At 50.0% G+C, this 19,701-nt stretch overlaps 1 protein-coding gene across 4 annotated transcripts in view; it reads right to left on the reverse strand.

The window, feature by feature from the left end:
- The window catches only part of OSBP2 (oxysterol binding protein 2), a 129,593-nt gene that overhangs the window by 80,228 nt on the left and 29,664 nt on the right, over positions 1–19,701 (reverse strand). For all 4 annotated transcript variants that reach the window (XM_062009936.1, XM_062009935.1, XM_062009937.1 and 1 more), the window contains one exon: positions 13,930–14,138. In XM_062009936.1, the coding sequence (XP_061865920.1) occupies positions 13,930–14,138 (209 nt within the window). The remainder of the gene's footprint in view (positions 1–13,929; positions 14,139–19,701) is intronic.

Genomic DNA, 19,701 nt, shown 5'->3' on the forward strand with positions numbered 1-19,701 from the left:
TGTCTAAAGATAGCACTAAAATACACTGAACTCAGCACATGAGCTGGAAACGCTCTCCCTTGGTGCTCCCAACCACGTGAAAACCCATCTGACATCACTAAAAACTCTATCAAAAACTACTTAGAGGTGAAACTTGCTTGGTTTAAAAACTGAAGTAACTAGTATCCATTTCCACCACTTACTGTGAGTTCAAGGAGCAAGAATCATAGAATCACAGAATGGTGGGGGTTGGAAGGGACCTTTAGAGATCATCTAGTCCAACCCCCCTGCAGAAGCAGGGTCACCTACGTCAGGTCACATAGGAACATGTCCAGGTGGGTCTTGAAGACCTCCAAGGAAGGAGCCTCCACAACCCCTCTGGGCAGCCTGTGCCAGGGCTCCCTCACTGAAACAGGGAAAGAGGTTTTCCTTATGTTTAAGTGGAACTTTTTGTGCTCCAGCTTCATCCCATCACCCCTTGTCCTGTTACTATCTACTATAGAAAAAAGGGATGTCCCAACCTCCTGACACCCACCCTTTAGATATCTGTAAATGTTAATAAGATCTCCCTCAGTCTCCTCTTCTCCAGACTAAACAGCCCCAGGTCCCGCAGCCTTTCCTCGTATGAAAGATGTTCCATTCCCCTGATCATCTTGGTGGCCCTGCACTGGCCTCTCTCCAGCAGTTCCCTGTTCCTCCTGAGCTGAGGATCCCAGAACTGGACACAGGACTCCAGATGAGGCCTCACCAGGGCAGAGCAGAGGGGGAGAAGAACCTCCCTTGACCTGCTGCCCACACTCTTCTTGATGCCCCCAGATGTGCGGGCAGAGCCGCTCAGCCCAGCCCAGGTGCCCTCAGTCCAAGTGGTACTTGTGGCACAAAGCAGCATCCCTCAGCAGCGAGGGCAAGAGGAGGCAAAGGCCACTCCAGCTGCTTGTTTTCCCCTCCCCAGAGCAGTTGTGCCTCTGCCTCCATTCCCTGGTGTGACCCAGCCATCACATGCTGCAGCCAAATGCCAAGGGCAGCTCTGGGAAATCCCAGTAGGGGCCTTTATCAGGTTGCAATAAGGGTCAGAAGTCAGGATCTGACCAGATGTCCTCACTGCACAGTCAGCTTGCTCTTTATCGGTCAAGTGCCATGAGCAGCCAGGGCTGAGGCTCCCCATGCAGCCCAGCAGCCTGTTGATGGGCTCCTGCTGCCTTCAGCAGGAACTACTGGCCGTTTGCTTTGTTCCTCATTACCGACACAGGCTCCCTCCGACACGAGCACACAGCTCATTTGTAGCACCCTCACGTTCTGGATGTGCTGCACTCAGCAAAATGCTGGTCCCAACCTTACATGGCTCCAGGTTCACAAACAAGCTGCTGCAGGTCACAGACATTAACCACACAGACCCAGGGTACAACAGCCAGTCCCAGTTCAACCCAGGCACAGCATTAAAATCAGCGATCCACTCCTGGTGCTCAGTAAGTAGGGACCATCCGCGCTGACTTTCATCCCAACTCCAGCTATAAGAGTTACCAAAATGACAAGTGAAGCTAATATTAGCAAGCACAGCAGAGAAGGAATGACATAGATGATGCTGCCCACTTCTGCCACCCACACAGCAACAGGGATCTTGAAGATCTCGGGGAATACACCCTGCACGCCTGGAAAGGGCCAAGGAGAGACACGCTCAGTGCTGAGCTGGGACTCACAGAATCCCAGCATGGTGGGGCTTGGAAGGGACCTTTAGAGCTCATCCAGTCCAACCCCTGCCAAAGCAGCTCCCACCTAGATCACACAGGAACGTGTCCAGGCAGGTTTTGAAGACCTCCTGAGAAGGAGCCTCCACACCCTCCCTGGGCAGCCTGGGCCAGGGCTCCTCAGCACCAAAGGACTTTCTCCTACTGTCCAGCAGAACTTTTTGTGTTCCAGCTTTTGTCCATTACCACTTAGTCAGCTCATTCCTGCAGCCTTTGAGGAGGCAGAGGAGGTGGCTGGGGAAGCACAGGGATGTGCAGGAAGGCTGCTGCTCAAAGCTCTCTTACCTCTGCAGAGAACAGGACCTTGGGTTTCACCCCCAGCCCCAAGACAAGCTCCAGTATCCCCCTGCCCATGAGCTCACTGTCCTGCTGCCCCCAGGCCATGGGAGCTGGCAGCCTCCCAGGGAGGCCCCTGCTGCAAAAAGCTGTTATCAAAGGCAGAGGATTTACTTCCCTGGGTGGAATGGGCTGGTGGTTCTGGACTGTGCCCACAGCATGGGATACAGGCATACTCCAAGGGTCATGTTGGCATAATTCAGCAAAGGAGAATCAGGTTTAACAGGCATTTCTCTTGCAGGTGCCTCTGCTAAAGCATCAGCCCCCCAGCTTCTATCACAGCACGAGCAACAGCAGCCTTCTGCTTCCCTGCCATTAGAAACTGCTCCAAGGCCCCTGGTGCACTGATGTTTGCAATCCAGCCATTAACAAGGCCTCATTCAAAAGGATAAAACAACATCATTATGATGCAAACTGCAGCTCCTGCCTCCCTTCTTCCCCAGTTACTGTTTAAATCCAGCCAACACCATACAGATCAAAGCCGGAGGGATCAGGCAAATTAATCCCTCCCACAGTGGGGAGTGGGATGTGACCCAAACAGTGGGCAGCACCATGCTGTGCTTTCTGGGTTTCAGCAGCTGCATGGCAGGGCTTTTTGAGTCAGAGAGCAGTCAGCACCAGCTCCCAGGCTGTGCTCTGCTCTCTGCCCATCCAGCTCTCTACAGGGTTTAACTTACAGGCAATGGCTCCTCATTTCCTTCACTTAAAACACGGGGAAGGAGACTGGAGATACAGACAAAGCAAAGTGTTATCCACTACAAGCGAAGGATGGGACTCTTGAAAGGCTGTTTCAAACCCTGGCAAGATAATCAAGTGCCACTTGTCATTCTCCAAGTGAAAGAATTACACCTGAGTTCAGGTAAATGTGTGCACAAGTCCCCCAGGTGTTACCGATTTTTGCTCTGCAGCCTGGACAAGTGACTTTTCTATTTTCCTTCGTCCAAAACTGTGTGAAAGCGATGACATCAACTGAAAGCAACAAAAACAAAAGAGCCACCAAGTATCAGACAAAGGAAACATTTGTTTACAAGCAGCTGAAAAACATGAAAGGATGGAAATAACACTTGAACTCACACGGGATGGGGGCTGTTTGTTCAGAGTGCAGGGTAGGAGAGAATAAAGAATGAAATGAGGAAAAGCAGGTTTCAAAGAAACACTGAAGATGGGCACAAGGAGTAACATAATAATAACATAATAACACAAGGAGTCCTTCTGAGGAAAGGCTGCAGGAACTGGGGCTGTTCAGTCTGGAGAAGAGGAGACTGAGGGAGATCTTATTAACATTTACAGGTATCTAAAGGGTGGGTGTCAGGAGGTTGGGACATCCCTCTTTTCTACAGTAGCTAGCAACAGGACAAGGGGTGATGGGATGAAGCTGCAACACAGACAGTTCAATTTAAATATAAGAAAAAACTGTGTCAGTGTTTCAGTGAGGGAGCCCTGGCCCAGGCTGCCCAGGGAGGGTGTGGAGGCTCCTTCTCAGGAGGTTTCCAAACCCACCTGGACCTGTGTGACCTGATCTAGGTGGGAGCTGCTTTGGCAGAGGGTTGGACTGGATGAGCTCTAAAGGTCCCTTCCAAGCCCCACCATGCTGTGAGAAGCAGCACTTTTAAAAGTAAGAACAATTTTGTAGTAAATACAAACACAGACAGACAGAAAATGTTCTGTCACCACTTCTCCTTGGTATGTAGCAATTCCAGGGGCAGCACAATCCTCACTGTAGATATTTATCCTGCTCCCATTTTTGCTGATGAAGCATCTGCTCTTCAAGGGTAGAGTAGGGCTGGTCCTTATTGCTACAACAGGCTACTTTAGCCCCCTAATTTTGCCAAGTGTCCTGCTTCCACATCCACAATGCAGGACTAAGTAAGGACCAAGAAGGATTTTTGCTCCCTATGTACTTGCACCAAACTCCTTGTAGGTCAGCTCAGATAAAAAAGAGCCTTCCCCTTCACCACATCTATGCCAGGTCTCCCTCATCCCAACACCAGCCACAGGCAGAGGTCATTCTGCACAGGAGCTAAAGCAGCATGAACAGAGGCACTCCTAGAAAGGACTAAAGCAGGCTGTAATTTAACAGCAATGCTTGTTATATGCTTAAAATGTTAAAACCGAAACACATGACCAAAGGTTTCCTTGAAGATCACCATCAAAATGAGTTTTCACTCAAAAAAAGTTGTCCTTGATGCTGTGATTTATACATCTTGCAGCCCTTAAGTTTGCTGTATTCATACACAGCATCATCACCAACAGATATCCTCAGGTTGCACATCTCATCGCTCCTCTGGCAGGGAGCATCTTTCTGAGCACCCATGTGGGAGCAGAGGCTCCTGCCCACCACTGCCTTGCTCCTGCTGCAGCAGCCCTGGCCAAAACCCTCACTCCCTTCCCTTCTCTGCACAGTCATGTTCAGTTATTTATTTTCAGGGGGTTTATTAAACAGAGAGTACACAGGAGCCTAAAAAACTCCTGCCCTGAAAGCAGGTAGCAGGCTCTGTCACTGCCACAGAGCACAGCTCATCACACACAGCCTACTGAAGCACCAGCTCCTGCAGCTGCATTTTAAGAGCTCTAAAACATGCTCCATGAGTTTGTGCCTCAAGTTTGCAGAGTGTAAAAGTGCAGGGCAACTGCCCAGAAAACAAGCCAGGCTTCCCTTTCACAGAATCTCAAGGGTTGGAAGGGACCTGGAAAGTTCATCCAGTGCAACCCCCCTGCCAGAGCAGCATCACTTAGAGCAGGAACTCGTCCAGCTGGGTTTGGAATCTTGTCATTTTTACAGGCAATGGTTACAATGCCTGGTTTGATTACTGTGCTACCAGTGTTATACCTGACATTCATTTCCCCATTAAGGGCTCTGTCAATAATGGACATGATAGAAGACACCAATTTAAGAAACATAAGTTATACAAACATCTGTGAAAGGATTCTTCTGGGATTTACAGAGCATTCTGAGATCAGAGAGCAGCCCACCCCAGGGGAGGCCGTGGGGACATAGTTAACACAAGCTCTCAGACATGTCCTGCAGCAGGTAGAGAAGCAGTGTGACCTGAGACATCGTTTTCCATCCTGCAGTCCTGCTTGTACACCACTCTGCAATGCTACTGCTTCTCCAGTGCCTCTCCACACCTGCCTGTGGGGTTTTGTATGTTATGAGATCAGCTCAGAGCATTTTGCCAGTCTTTCCCTCACCTTTAGCCACTGACAAAGCCTCTCCCAGGCAGCCACACAGCACATGCAGCAGCACAGCTCCCTTGCTCGCTCTGAGGATGAGACTGCAGCAGTGGAGATGGCCTGTATACTGCAGTCTCCACTGAGCTGCCTGCTGCTGTAATGTTTCATATGTGGTGTTACATAAGTACCACTTACTGTGTTCCTTCATCATAAATTATTACCACAGATTACATTACAATATATAACACAGCACATGCCTGCAGGATCAGCACCAAAAGGAGCAGGTAAGCCTATTTCTTGGGTAACACTATCCCAATGTGTCAAGTCAAGTGGAAAACAGTAACAGGAGAATCAGAAACAGATTAGCAGTTTAAAAAATGAAAGGAGGAGAGGATTCCTGGCTTGTGAAATGCTGGAAAATAGGTCCCAAAGATTCCCCCCACCCTCCTCACGTTTGCACTGGCAGGCAGCAGCCCAGAGGAGGGAGCAGTTGGAGGCTGGGCTGGGACCGTTTACAGCCCATTTCAGCTGAATGTCCATCCATCAGGTTCTCCCCAGCTGCAGATATTCAGACAGCATGATGAAGTACTCACTGCCCTGGGCTCCTGTCTCAGGGCCTGCAAACTCCTCTGGTTGAGAAGGATTTCCAGGCTCATCAGATACATTCCAAAATCAACAAAGTGAGGAAATCACTGGGGTTTTTATTCCATCCCAACGCCCCAGTTCCCAGGAATGACAGACACATTTCCAGATCTCTTTAACCACCTGTATTTAAAAATTAGTCAATGCTTCACATCTCTCCACATTCAGGGCAGCTGCTGATAGTCCCATCACCTGCAAACCCCCTCACATTCAGCCACAGCAGATAGGGAGGACCTCGGCCATCTTCTGCACATGCCAGCCCCAAAGCCTTTCCCTTGCCTCACAGAGCCCTTCTGTTCCTCAGGAGATACCCAGGAACTGTGTCCTATCACACTGCCTGACAGTTAGGGATGGATCTTGCCCCTGTGGCAAGGCAAAGGCTTGTGAAACCAGGAAGGGAGCTGTAGGGGACCATGTCTGTGCCCTGCATCGTGCCACCAGGGTACAGCTTTGCCCTGGGTGTGACACCAGCTAGTCCCAGGGGGCAGGAGAAGTGAGGATTGCCTGCACAGTCTCTTTACCCAGGTCAGGTATTCAGCAGTTATTCAAAAGGTCAGGAGATGAAAAGCAGCAGCTCAGAGAGCACAGAAGTTCACCAAACTCACGTGAGGTGACTCTAGTAGTCCACTGGCATCGTTTCCATGGTGGCTGGCAGAAAGCTTCATGCTCTGATATCCCCCATACACACCCTGCATCCAGCCCTGGGCCTCAGGCCCCATCAGACAGGCAAGGCTGGTAACCAGCACTATTATTCCTAAGTGAGCCTCACATAACCTCCCTGCACTGAGAGCAAACACTTAGAAACAAGATCAGCATCGAGTGTTAAGATCAGCCATGTCCCAGCCGTGACCACGCTGCCACAGCCAGCAGCATTGCAGGCTCTTCTGGATACCACTAGAAAGACACAAAGACCCACAAGAACCTTTTCAGAGCCTATAAAAATATATATATATTGAAAAAAACAAAGACTAAGTACCACTGTGAAGCCCTGAAAGAAATCTTTCTGGTTTTGAAAGAGAGAGGCTGGATGGAACTTCCCAAAGTGTTAAAAGCTCAATTTCAACACAGCAAACAATGTCCTTTGGCAGCATCCAAGAACAGGCACAGCTCTGGCTCTCCCTCCTCCACATCCCCTCGACTTCAGGGGTTCACAGGCCCTGTGCTCATGGTGCATCACAGCATCTCTTTGGCTATAGGTGAGAAACTCAGGTGTTGACTGTAGCTTGTGGGTGGTGGCTGAGACAGAGCAACCTGTTCCCTTCACAGATGATAGGGAAGAGCATCCTGCCAAGTGCAGAAGGGAACAGGAGTGAGCAGTAGAAGGCACTGAAAGGAGATAGGAATCATTAGGAGTGGGAAAGCCAAGAAAACAGCTCCATTTCATCAGCACTGGCAATTGCATTTCCCACAGCAGCAGCTGCTGGCACAGTTAACAACAGCCAATGATCCTGGGAAATCCAGACACCAGGGATCAAAGAGACAATTAGAAGAGGCAGGTATGAGAGCTGGCAGCCAGTGCCTCTCCAGGCACGAGCCCTAAGCACAGCAGCAAACAATTAATGACAGGATGAAGAAACATCACCAGGAGAACAGGAAAAGGGAATACTTGGTCAAAAGAGCTGAGAATAGTGAGGACTCTTACAGCAAGCAATGAGTCATGGACAACAAAGGTGGGGACTGTCCAGTCCTGCCACAACTAGAGCAGAAGCACAAGCCAAGGCCACCTGGCCAAGAGCTTGCTGCAAGGAAAAGGGAGAAGCAGCAAGAGGATAATTGACAGAGTGAGGCAGGGAAGGTTGCAGATGCTTTGCAGTATCACATTCCAGAGTCAAAATGTCTTTTGCAAACAAACCTCTTACTTGGAAAGAGGAAAAACACAGCCAAAATACATCAAGCAACAAAACTGACATTATCACTAGAGTAATTAGAGAGAAAGCTGAGGAATACCAACTAATTATGGATTCTTTTTAATGCTACTACAAAGGCACTATGACTGTACCCAGCATGCTGGAGCACAACTGCTTGCTGGCAGCCTGCTTGTGTGAGCTGCAGCCCCAAGCTCTGCACCTTGACACTCACCCACTGAGCCACACAGTAACCCTCTGTAGCAGCCTTACTCCTCTCCAGGGTTTTATTTGCTGCTGCAGCAGAACCTCACCCCAGGAACCACAGCAGAAGGTATCACCAGCACTAACAACCCTCCTCCTTCCCCTTTCACACCACTCAAAGCTCCCACTGTCCCCAAAGCTACAAACAAGCCCCTGTAAAGCTGCTTTTAAGGGCTCGTTGTTTGCTAAGAAGAAAACAACCGATTAAGGCATTAAGAATAACAAGAGAACCCCAGCAGTCAACCCTCCTTATCCCCAAGCCCAGACCCAGGCCACACACTGGCATGCCAGAGTGCTGGTCTCAAACTGAATCCTGGCTGACACAGCCCTGAGAGCCCAACAGGCACAGCTGAGAGATTTTGGGGACCGTGGCTCCAGTGGCAGCCTCACCAGGATGGCTGCACAAGGGCAGCCCAGCCAGTCTCATCTCTTCCTTAGCCATCAAATTATAACTAGTACTTAGGAAACAGGATAGAGGGACAGGACACACACAGTAGCTTTTCCAGGCATACCTGCTTGGCTCAGTGCTGTGCTGCTTAAGGACCTCCCAGGTTGCACTTTGTAATGGAAAGTTACAGCTCACACCCACGAGTGATGAAATTGTGTCCAAATCTGTTCCATTTTTCTGGATTTTCTGGCTCCCCACAGCCAGTGTCACCATCTCACTTTGTGTTGTACAAAACATTAACTATTCCTGAATCATTTAAAACCTATGACTGGTAATATCCTCCTTGTTCTTGTCATAAGCAACTGCCCCAGTCTCTCGCTTCAGCATTTACACACAGCATTTACACACAGCATTTACCTCCAGCTGCTGTTCTGCCAGATGGGAAATCTGCTGCCCATCACCCATGTCTCCTTGGTGTAGGAGGTTTCATTTGTTTGGTCAGTCTTGTACCTGGTTTGGGGTTTTGGGGTTTGTTTCTTTTCAAGTTGTGCTGAAAGCTCTGTGAGGTGGTGCCAGGGCCTGCCCAGGGGACAAGGATCACAGCTGCACCTGGAGCAAACCTACCTTTGCTCTTTTGTTCTCTTCTTAGCAACTCCCAGCTCTGCTGCCACACTGACGTCTCCCGAGCCCTGACCTTGGTGCAAGCCTCTGAGGAAGGCTGGCAGCTGAGTTGGTCTTGGCACAGATATGAGCACCAACCTCTCCAGTTAACTCCTGGGTTTTTAATACCATGAACACCAAAAACACCTTCAGTCAGTCTGAAAGCTGCCCTGGTTCAGGCAACAACCTGGATCACAGTGTTGGGTTTCATCCTCTCTCCTCCTAGGAGTCCCCAGGCAGGGAATTAAAAGAAGACAGCAACTCCCTCACCTCTCTAATCAATCACCAAGTTCAGTTCAAGTTCATTTTGGGGGTTTTTTTGACACAATACCTAATATTTCAGATACCAGTGACAGATTTCTACCCTTCCCTTGCAGACTTTTCCAAAGATGCTCTCATCACACAGCCAAGAAAGCAACTCTCATATACTCACCATTCATCTCAGGAATCCCTGTATCTCATGATACTGCCCCAGGCAGAAAGGATACTTTCATTGCCATAAAAATTAACCACAGCCATCAAACACCTTTCAGGTTGCATTCTCCCAGCCACAACTGCACAGAGCAGAGTAAGCACACAAAAGCATTTCTTTGCCACTGCAACTCTACAAAGTTGAAGTTGTCAAAGGGCTGCTGCACAAGCTGAGAAAGATCCAAGGGTGCTACAGTACAAGATGGTGAAGGAGAGAGGGGTGGAACTACTCAAAAGCTGACAGTAACATAAACACAAGGTGATTACAGCGATCTGATTTTCAGGACACAGGGCCATACCCAGCACCAATGTGAGTGCAGCCCATGCCTGCTCCTTCCTTGGGGTGATGGAGCTGGATAAACAACTTTACTACAACTTCATCAACACTCTCTAAACCCACCTGGAAATAGGAATGCCAGATTTGGCTGTGAAGATGTTAGAGCAGAGCCCCCCAGCTGGGTCTGGGAATCTTCTGCCCTAATGTTACACTAGATATTTATTTTACAGGAACTATGGTACTTTAAGAGAGAGCTAATGACAGCACCTCATCCCTACTCTCACTTTCTGCTGCTAATCCACCCACTATCACTTGGCAGGTTCCTCGCCAGGCCAAGGACAGCGAGCTCTCTCAGGTGACATCTATCAGCGTTTAGTCATGGCCCAGCTCAAGGCTCATTACTAAAATAGCCCTGGCTATACCCTGGGTAGAAGGGAAACCAAAGCTCCTTCAGTTACACACAAGAGGAACAGCAAAGTCTCCCATCTCATGCTTGGTTTGGGTATAGGTTTTGCTGTTTCTTAAAAATAGAAATGAAAATCAGGCCTGTGCAAATGGCACCAGAGTGCACAGCTCGAGGCAGCCAGCAGGCGAGTTGCAAACGCCTTCAGAGCTGTTTATTTCAAGACAATTACTGGGAGGAAAGATTATTTTCATCCACCCCAAAATAGTCTCCCAGTAGGCAAGGTATTTGCAGCTATCCCAATTTGCCAGTCCTACACCCCATCAAATCCCAAAGGCCGGGGCAGGAGTGGGGAAGCACCGCTTTGTGCAGAACCTCAGCTCACACCCCAGCTTGTTGCACTGGCAGCAGTGACTCATGGCTCAGCTTTAAAACATCTCCAAAAAGACGGCAAGCTGCTTTCTGATTTTTAATTTAATAACAATTTCACATGATGAGGAAGCCCTGGCCCAGGCTGCCCAGGGAGGGTGTGGAGGCTCCTTCCTTGGAGGTCTTCAAGACCTGCCTGGACACGTTCCTATGTGACCGGACCTAGGTGACCCTGCTTCTGCAGGTGGGTTGGACTAGACGATCTCTAAAGGTCCCTTCCAACCCTGACTATTCTATGATTCTATGATCCTTTTTGGCTGCAGGAAGGATTCCAAAGGGCCTTTGAGCCCCAGGAAGCAAGGACATTCCCTTGCCTCTTCTGGGTGCTGATCCTCACCCATTGAAAATTGTACAGAGATAAAAAACTGCTCTGCAATGCCAGACTGCCATGGTGCTCATCAGCTGGAGATGCCTCAGAAGGAGCCAGCTTGAGCCCAGCCATGCCACCTCTACCAGAGCCCCCAGGATGCTGAGCACCAGTGGGAATGCTCCTGTCATACATCCCTGCAGCAGGCAGCACCCATGAACAGACATGACCATGAGGATGCTCCTTGTGTCCTTCCCCAGAAGGGCAGGCAGCACTGAACACAAACCTGCTTCTCTGTCCTCCTCACCTGGCCCCTGCAAACACTCTCCCAGTCTTAAGACCTCCCCAAGCCACTGATGCTCCCTTCTTGTCAGCACAAATCCATATGGCTGCTTGCTACCCTTTGTACCCATTGGCCAAGACAACCCCAATACATTGACCTGGGCTTTGCAGAGCAGCCCTGGAAACACACATTTGGGAGATCACTCAGCTTAAGAGGAACCAACTTAGAAGACTTGTCACATGAGCAGACCCAAAGGACCCAGAGACTTCTTCAGCAAATCCAGAGCCTCCTCCCTTGCTCCCCAGTGCCCTGCACAGCACTCAGCACTCATAGCAACACACTATGGATTTTATTTCAACTCAAGCAATAGTCAAACCTAACACACATTCACTCTTGACCTTAATTAAAAGGTTTCTAACTGGGACAAGACCAGATGAACATTCAGGTATAAAGTAATTCACTCAGTCTAACTCCAGCCTAACTCCAGCCTAACTCCAGCCTAACTCCAGCCTAACTCCAGCCTAACTCCAGCCTAACTCCACAGTACAAGAATCAGCATCCATTTACAGAGCATCTTATCCCCTTGGACCAGACCAGAAAAACCTGGAAAGAGCTGAGTTTGGTTTCTGCCTCCCATCATCTCCCTGGCCTGGGCTACAGCACAGCCCTGCAAACAGCTGCAGCAGCACATCTGCAAGGCAGCACAGGAATGAGCCCCTGCAGTCAAAGCACCCTGGCAGGACAGCCTGAGCTCGCTGCAGTTAGGCAGGCAGCACGTCCAGAACCTTAAGACAGAAAGTCTCTGCATTTGCTATTTTTATGTAAAGAAACAAACCAAAATAACTGCACGTGACTCTGGAGGCAGCACTGAACATCCTCCAGTGCTTCAGGAGCTCAGCAGCCACCTGCCTGCACTGCTCCACGCCCACCCTTGTACCCCCCTCAGGTCAGAAAGGTGAAGGTGAAGGCACACACCAACCTCTCCCAAATACAGGGTTCTTTTCCAAACACCTACTCAGCCAAAAGACTCACGTCCTGCTATGGGATTCATGAGACCCACAGCCATCAGACCCAGCTCACTACAGCTGTGACCTGGCACAGCATCAGGCTCTGTCAGGCAACACAAGCCTGCCAAGGAACTTCCATCCTCTCCTGTCAGCTGTATTCCCATCAGTATTTACACACACTCCAGAGCTGCAGCATGAAGGGACAGAGAGTTCACAATACTTTATGTAATTAAATCTGTAGATGTTAGTGCCCTGGAACACAGCACATTTAAACAATTATGGGAAATGGGTAAGTGGCTCACACACTAATCAACCTCTGGGTGACCTTGTGGGATGGGTAATTATAAGGAAGTCAAAGCACATTAGTCCAGGACTGGGGGCTTGTTCTCCTGCAAGCCAGAGTGGTCTGGCCTTCTGCTGCTCCCTACAGAACAGCACAGGTTCTGCCTGCACAACAGCCCTGGCAGCCAGCAGCCCAAATGGCTGTCCCCACCACTAAGAAAACATTCACATGCTGCCTCCCAAAGATGTGGTTACAGTGCTTTCCTGACGCCTGGGTGTTCTCCCGAGGCAGCAGCAGCACACAGCAGAGGCTCTGCTCAGCAAAGAGTTGAGGCTCTTCTGGATGCACTGAACCCACCACAACCTTCCTCAGTGCTCACTCTGAAAGCTGTTCCACTTTACCAATGGATGCACATTCTCCACAGTCACTAGCACACACAGCAGCATCTGCAGGTGTCCCAAAGCCCAAACCTGGACCAGGACAGGAAGATGCAGCAACTCCAGGCTGTGCAAACGCCTCCTCACAGCTTTCCCCAGTCTCTCCTTCAAACACTCCCTTTCTCAAATATTCATGGCATCTTCTGTAGCTACATTTTCATCTGAAGTAGAGTGTTACACAATCAAGTGTTCAGTATGTTTCCCTGGTGTAAGGCCTTATTCCAGCATTCAAGGTGAGACCTGAGAGTGATTTTATTGGACAGAGGAAATCGCCAGCTTTTTAATATATGATGTAGTTTGTTTTCTGCAACTAGAGAAGTTAATGGACAATAAAACATTTCTAAACTATTCTATCTGTTAAGCACCTAAGCAACCATTACACCACAGGGCAGCAAAGAGGACTCTGGGGAGGAGCTGTGTAAGAGGCATGGGGCTGGGATGGCGTCATCCAACGCAGCTGTCCCAAGGCAGACTAACAAATACCACACCATGGTGCTGTGTGTGTAGTGGGGAGAAGGGGAAACACACATTGAGAGGGACAGTTCAACTGAATATATGTATCATTCATCTATCAGACTATCCCAAGCAATGGATGAAGAGGAAAGGCACAACTCTGACATTGCATAGTGATCACTGTAGTGCCACTGACCACTGCACTCAGTGCCTCCTGCAGCATTGCCCAACCACAGGGACTAACCCAAAGGCTCCAGGGGAAAGACACGTCTGCCTTCCAGAAGCATCATTATTAGTTCATTTTTATTGGCTGTCTACACTTTGCAGCCATTACTGGGGTGTTAAAGACCTGCTCAGTGCTGCATGACCAAATGAGACAACGTTTGACTGTTTCAAACCCTCTGCCTCTCCGTGAAACCATCAGCTATGTTTGATTGCATACAAAACACTATCTGCCAGGGCTTCTGCACAATTTAGCAAGCACAGAAAAGCTGCTTTACAAGGAGGTTTGAAACAGGATCCAGTTGTGGGTTCACACAGACTGTACCTGACTGGTTGTTCCTCATGCGGATGGCTTTGGCTTTGGCCAGCTCCAGGGCCGTGACCCAACGCTGCCTCTCCACTTCTGAGTTGGCCTTTAGGTGGTACGTCCTTCCCCCGTTGGACAGCACAATGTTACAAGAGTCCTCTGTATCGATGTGAGCCGTGGACAGGTTGATGGTCCCACGACACGTGTGGGCCATTTCTGCCTGTGTCCTGCACGGGAACAGAGGGAAAAGGAAGAGTCAGTCCACCTGCACCCAGCCTGACCCCAAACAGCCACCAACACACCCTCTGTGCAGCAGAGACCCACAGAAACAGTCCAAACGGGCTGTGGCCAAAGCCACCAAAGCCAGACATCCTTCAACATCAAACAAGGATGGGGTGCAGCATTTGGATCAACCCCTAGCACTTCAGCTGCTGGTTTCACATCCTGCTGTGCTGATTGCTTCTGGCTGTCCTAAAAGTAATTACACACACGTGCACAACACCAGTCTTTCTTCTCTCCTTTGCATTGCTGCTTTGCTGCCTTCTCCCTGCTATCCCACCTCCAGCATCTACTATTTTGTGACTACTTCTTCTCTCTTCAATCATCATCTAGGCATGGTAAAATCTCACATGCAAAGACCTCCATTGTAAGGCAAATGAGGGCAGCAAATTCCTCTTCAGGGAATAAAACACTGTTTTAATTCCTGTTAAAACACCTTTACTACTGGTAAAGTTGCTTAGTACTTCACTAAGCTTACCCACACATTCCTGGGGCCAGGTTTCCAATGAACCAACCCTCCCTTCCACCCCAGCTGGGCATAGCAGGGAGAACAATCTGCAGCAGCCTTAACCCACAAGCACCCCACTTCTGAGAGCCACATCCAGGATACCACATCCAGAGGCCAAAGCTCCTGCCCCACACCACAATTCTGCTGGTCCCAGCCAGGGACAAGGCACAGCAGACCCAAAGCAACGACCTCTCCAACATCCACAATAGCTGCTGCTCTCTCTATCACAAAAGTATTTCCACCTCCCAGACATCCTCAGCAATCCATGGGCTATTAGCTTTATCAAAGCTGCAATGATCACTTCACTCTTTATTTATTAGTCCTCCTGTCCCTCACAGCTGTCACAGCCCAGGAGAGGCCCCACGCTCACAGGTATCACGCTGGCTGAGAGCTGCCTTCTCATGCTTTGTCTTTCCAGGGCATGCAAGCTGTGGAAGAGCCAGGTAGAAAGCAAGAGCCACTGCTTCAACCATGACTTCACAGAGTGTTTTCAGAAGCATCTAAAGGTCATTCTTTTTTAAAATAAAGTTGCAGAGACTAAGTTTTCACAGGCAGTTGGGCACAAAGGTAAATGCTTCAGTAGTCCCAAAACTGCCTCTACACCCTCTGCTGCATTGCAGATGCCTAAAATAGCTCTACAAGCACTGAGCCAGCAAGTCCTCAAAGTTTCCCATCAGCTCAGGCAACACAGGCAGGGCCAACACAGTGACCAGCACTGTAGGAACCCCGAGAGCTGGGCCTGCATGGCAGACACGGGCCCACACTGCCCTGCTCCAGCACAGGGGGACAGAGGCTGTACCCCCACATCCCTCCAGCCAGGTGGGGCTGAGCAGCACATGAAAGCCAGGCCCTTTGAACAGGATAAATCCAGTGTTTTCACAGTCATAGAATCACTGAGGTTGGAAAGCCCTTTCATCTCCTGGAGTCCCAGCCCTCCCATTCCCCTGCCCAGCCCACCAATGACCCACAGCCCTCAGCACCTCAGCTCCAGGGCTTTGGGATCCCTCCAGGGCTGGGCACTGCCCCAGCTCCCTGGGCAGCCTGGCACAGGGCCTGACACCCCTCTCAGGGAAACAGTTCTGCCTCAGCTCCAGCCTCAACCTCCCCTGGGGCAACTCCAGCCCCTTTCCTCTTGTCCTGTCACTTGTTACTGGGAGCAGAGCCCGACTCCCAGCTCCCTGCAGGCTCCTGTCTGCCCTCAGCCTCCTCTTGTCTCAGTTCTCTCAGCTGATCCCTCAGCTGCTCTCCATCAGCCTTATGCTCCAGACCCTTCCCCAGCTTTGGTGCTCATCTCTGGACATACTCCAGCCCCTCAGTGTCTTGGTATTTTTTCATCATTTATCACTCATCATTTACCTGACTCCATTTTTTTTCTTTTACTTTGTCCATTCCCTTTCCCATCCCATTCAGCTCTGCAGCACACCCTCCTCTCAATCCTCATTCCTCACCCAGCCTGACAACTTTCCCACTCCCCCGTATCCTCCTTCTCTACCACACTGCCTATCCTTCCCCAAAAGCAAGACTGGGCTACTTCTGCATCCACAATCATTCCCTGTTCACCCCCAGCAAGCACAGCCACCTGCATTTACACTGCACGGCAAGGTGGAGCCAGGCTTTTCTCAATGATGTCCAATGGTAGGACAGGGGGCAACAGGCACAAGATGGAACAGAAGAGGGTCCAAAGAAACACAAGGAAGAATGTCTTCCCTGTTGAGGTGAGGGAGCCCTGGCAGGGGCTGCCCAGATAGGCTGTGGAGGCTCCTCCTCTGGAGACATTCCAACCCAGCTGGATGAGTTCCTGTGTGCCCTGCTCTAGGTGGTGCTGCTCTGGCAGGGGGGTTGCACTGGATGAGCTTTCCAGGTCCCTTCCAGCCCTTGAGATGCTGTGGGATCCTTCCCAGCTTGTCCATGCTACAGACCTTGTTAAGGAGTTCACACAAGAGACATTATCAACATGTTTTCCTCCCTTCTGCTGCCAGCTGTCCCATGGCATGGTTTAATCATGTCCAACATGTTCACCATTTTCACCCAAATAAGTTTTAAAGACTGTTAATCCCCCTAGTTCCAGGTGAGCATCCTGGGGGAAGGAGATGGCAGCAGGATGATGCCATCATTGGATAAATAAGCTTCATGTACTTGTAAACGCCTCTTGTCCGAGTCATTTCCACTGGCTTCTCTGCTACCCCTTTGCTGACATTAGTTCATACTGGAATCAGGTAGATGTCAGACAATTATTGCAGGGATTTTGCCAGTGTTTCAGCAAAACACATTACTGCACATTAGTTGCTGAGCAGCATCAGTCATCTGGAGGAATTACCAGCTTCCCTTCCCCTCCAGACGAGCAGCACAGTCCTCACCCAGGAATGTCCCCCCAGAGCCATCCCTCCTCAGTTCCTGTGGATGGATGCCTGACAAACACCCCAGGAGCACAGAGGTTCAGTGGCAGGTACACCAGGTTCCATGGCAGAACAGGCTCTTGCCTCATCACACCTCCTCAGTCCCTGCATTTTACAGAGGAGTCTGTGTGGGCCACAGGCAGCTGCTGTGAGCACCATGGGTTACAGCACAACCCTCTGAAAACCATTCCCTCCAGGCAGTGAAGTCAGTCAGAGCACAACATCTAGCAAAGAACTGGTGCTCCTCACACACCTGGGTGCCTGAGTAACAAGTACTACACAAGGATGGGGGAAAGCACATCTCTTTCCAATTGGTTTTGAAGGCTTTTTGTGGTACATAACTGAGAAGAGCTCACCCCAGATGCATGAGGCTGCTTCAGGCTCCAGAAGCAGAAAACAACCCTTGCTCACAGCCTTTAATCCCCAACTACACAGTTCTACTTCAAGTGTCATCTCCCTCCCTCCATCAATCTTCTGCTATTTTTCTCCACTTCTTGTTTCTTTACCCTACATGTCCTAGCCAAGCTATCTGTGGCACCTCCAGACCCAGAAGGTCTTTGCTAAGCCTCACGTGGCAATGCCATGCCTTTGCCTCTGACCTCCCTCCTCAGAGTCCTCCTCACCTGCACTCAGCTTCACATCTCACCAGGACATTCCCAGCTACTCCTTTTCCCCTCCACCCCAATAGCCTCTTATTTTGTGAAAGGTTCAGGGCAGCTGACTCATCACTTTGTGCTCCATGGCCTGGAGCATGGTGACAGCCCCATTATATCACATGGGCAGGCACACAGCAAACCTCTGATTTTCAGCATGGCTCATCCACAGCATCTGTAAAAGCCACCACGAGCTGCTGACAGGCTTCCAACACCTTCTGGTCCTGCTCCACATGCTGATGCAGCAGGAGAAGAAAACCTCAGCCACACTTCCCCAGGAACACTGCAGGAGCCTCTGTGTCCCTTGAGGAAGTTTTTACAGGCACAGCCTCAGAAACTCAGGAATGGGAGTTCATTATGGGATGGAGGTATGGTCTCTACAGGAGAGAGTGGGCAGTAATCCAGAGATACTCAATACCAACCTCATTGCTGGGGTTGGAAGTTACACAGAAAGAAGTCTGACCAGGAACTCAAATCCCCAAACACCACAACCACTAACCACAGCATCCCAAGGACTTCAAGGGCAGGTTGGATGGGGCTTTGAGCAATCTGGTCTAGTGGAAGGTGTCTCTGCCTGTGTCAGGAAGGCTAGAACCAGATGATCTTTCAAGTCCCTCCCAACCCAAACCACTGTGTGATTGTATGATTTCTCTCACCTGCTCAGCCCTGTCACTGTTTTGCAGAACAGATTTAACCCAGGGCCACATCCAAGCTCAAAATACAGACACAGAAGCCTCTGGATGCCTCCTTAAGGACTATGCTTCACGTCTCCCTGCACCACAGTTCAACCCCAGTGTTCCAGTGTGGTTACACTTGCTTGGGAGGGGGTGAAGTGGCTCCAGTTGAAAACAAGCACTGATTTAATCTCCAAAGCCATGCTCCTTGTGATGCAGCACGTATTGACGTGTTCCCAGGAGTGATTACTCCCCACCTTGAGAGAACTGCTAAAATGATTTTCTCTTCTACGCAAAACAAAGGTCTCCAAGGTGACTTGGCTAAATCAATTTAAGTCACACTAAACAGCTTTGCTCTCCCACCCAAGAAAACTGTTTTGCTAGAAGTTTTTGTTCTTTAAGTTACCTTCCCATGCCAATCTGCATGGGAAATCGATTCCTATCAATCAGCACCCACACCCGAGGCAGGCACCTGACTGAGCCCTCAGCCAACACCAGCAATCTCTGTCTGCACGCAGGGAAGGAAAGAAAACATAAAAGGTGCCCTTCAGAAGCACTCGTGGCCAGACAGATCTGCTTATTCACTGCTGGCAGCTCAACTATTGCATAACGTGATCCAGGCAGATTTCCTGATTCTCCACTTTCTGCAATAATCTGAGCACTGCACATATGGGGAGCACACATATGCTCCCTTGCAGAAAAGCTGAAAGGAGGTTAAATGTGGACATAGAGCACACAGAGGTGGGTGCAGCTGAAGAGCTGGGATTTTCTGGCTGCTCCCTCACAGAGCCAATCGATGGGATTTGCCTTGGGAGGTATGAATTTATAGCTGTGAGTGGGAGAGGCAGGAAAGGACAGCCTTGCACACAGCCCTTGGCAACACACACGCTGAGAGGGGCTATGCAGCAGCAGAGATAACCTTAACAAATGCCTGCAGGGCTTACAAAGTAAGGAGGACTAAAGCAGACTTCCAAGGAGAAAGCCAACATCATGGGCGAACGTAGCCCTTTCCCCAGAGCACTGCAACAAGAGCCTCCAAGCAGCAGGGCCAGCTCCGTGCCAGCCTTGGCCCGTCAACCAAGGCACAGGCTGCGCTGCCAGGGGCTGCACAGCACAGGCACAGGGCTCCCAGCTACAACAGCCACCAACTGCAGAGCCAGATGTGATGGCAGCAAAGCCATTCCAGTGGCAAGAAGGGTGCTGCTCAGTGATGCACTAGGATCACCAGGAAGATGGTTTCTTACTCTGAAAGCAGGACTGTCATGATGCCAGCAGGTCTG

The sequence above is a fragment of the Colius striatus genome, chromosome 17 (assembly GCF_028858725.1).
Source record: "Colius striatus isolate bColStr4 chromosome 17, bColStr4.1.hap1, whole genome shotgun sequence".
Taxonomy (NCBI): domain Eukaryota; kingdom Metazoa; phylum Chordata; class Aves; order Coliiformes; family Coliidae; genus Colius; species Colius striatus.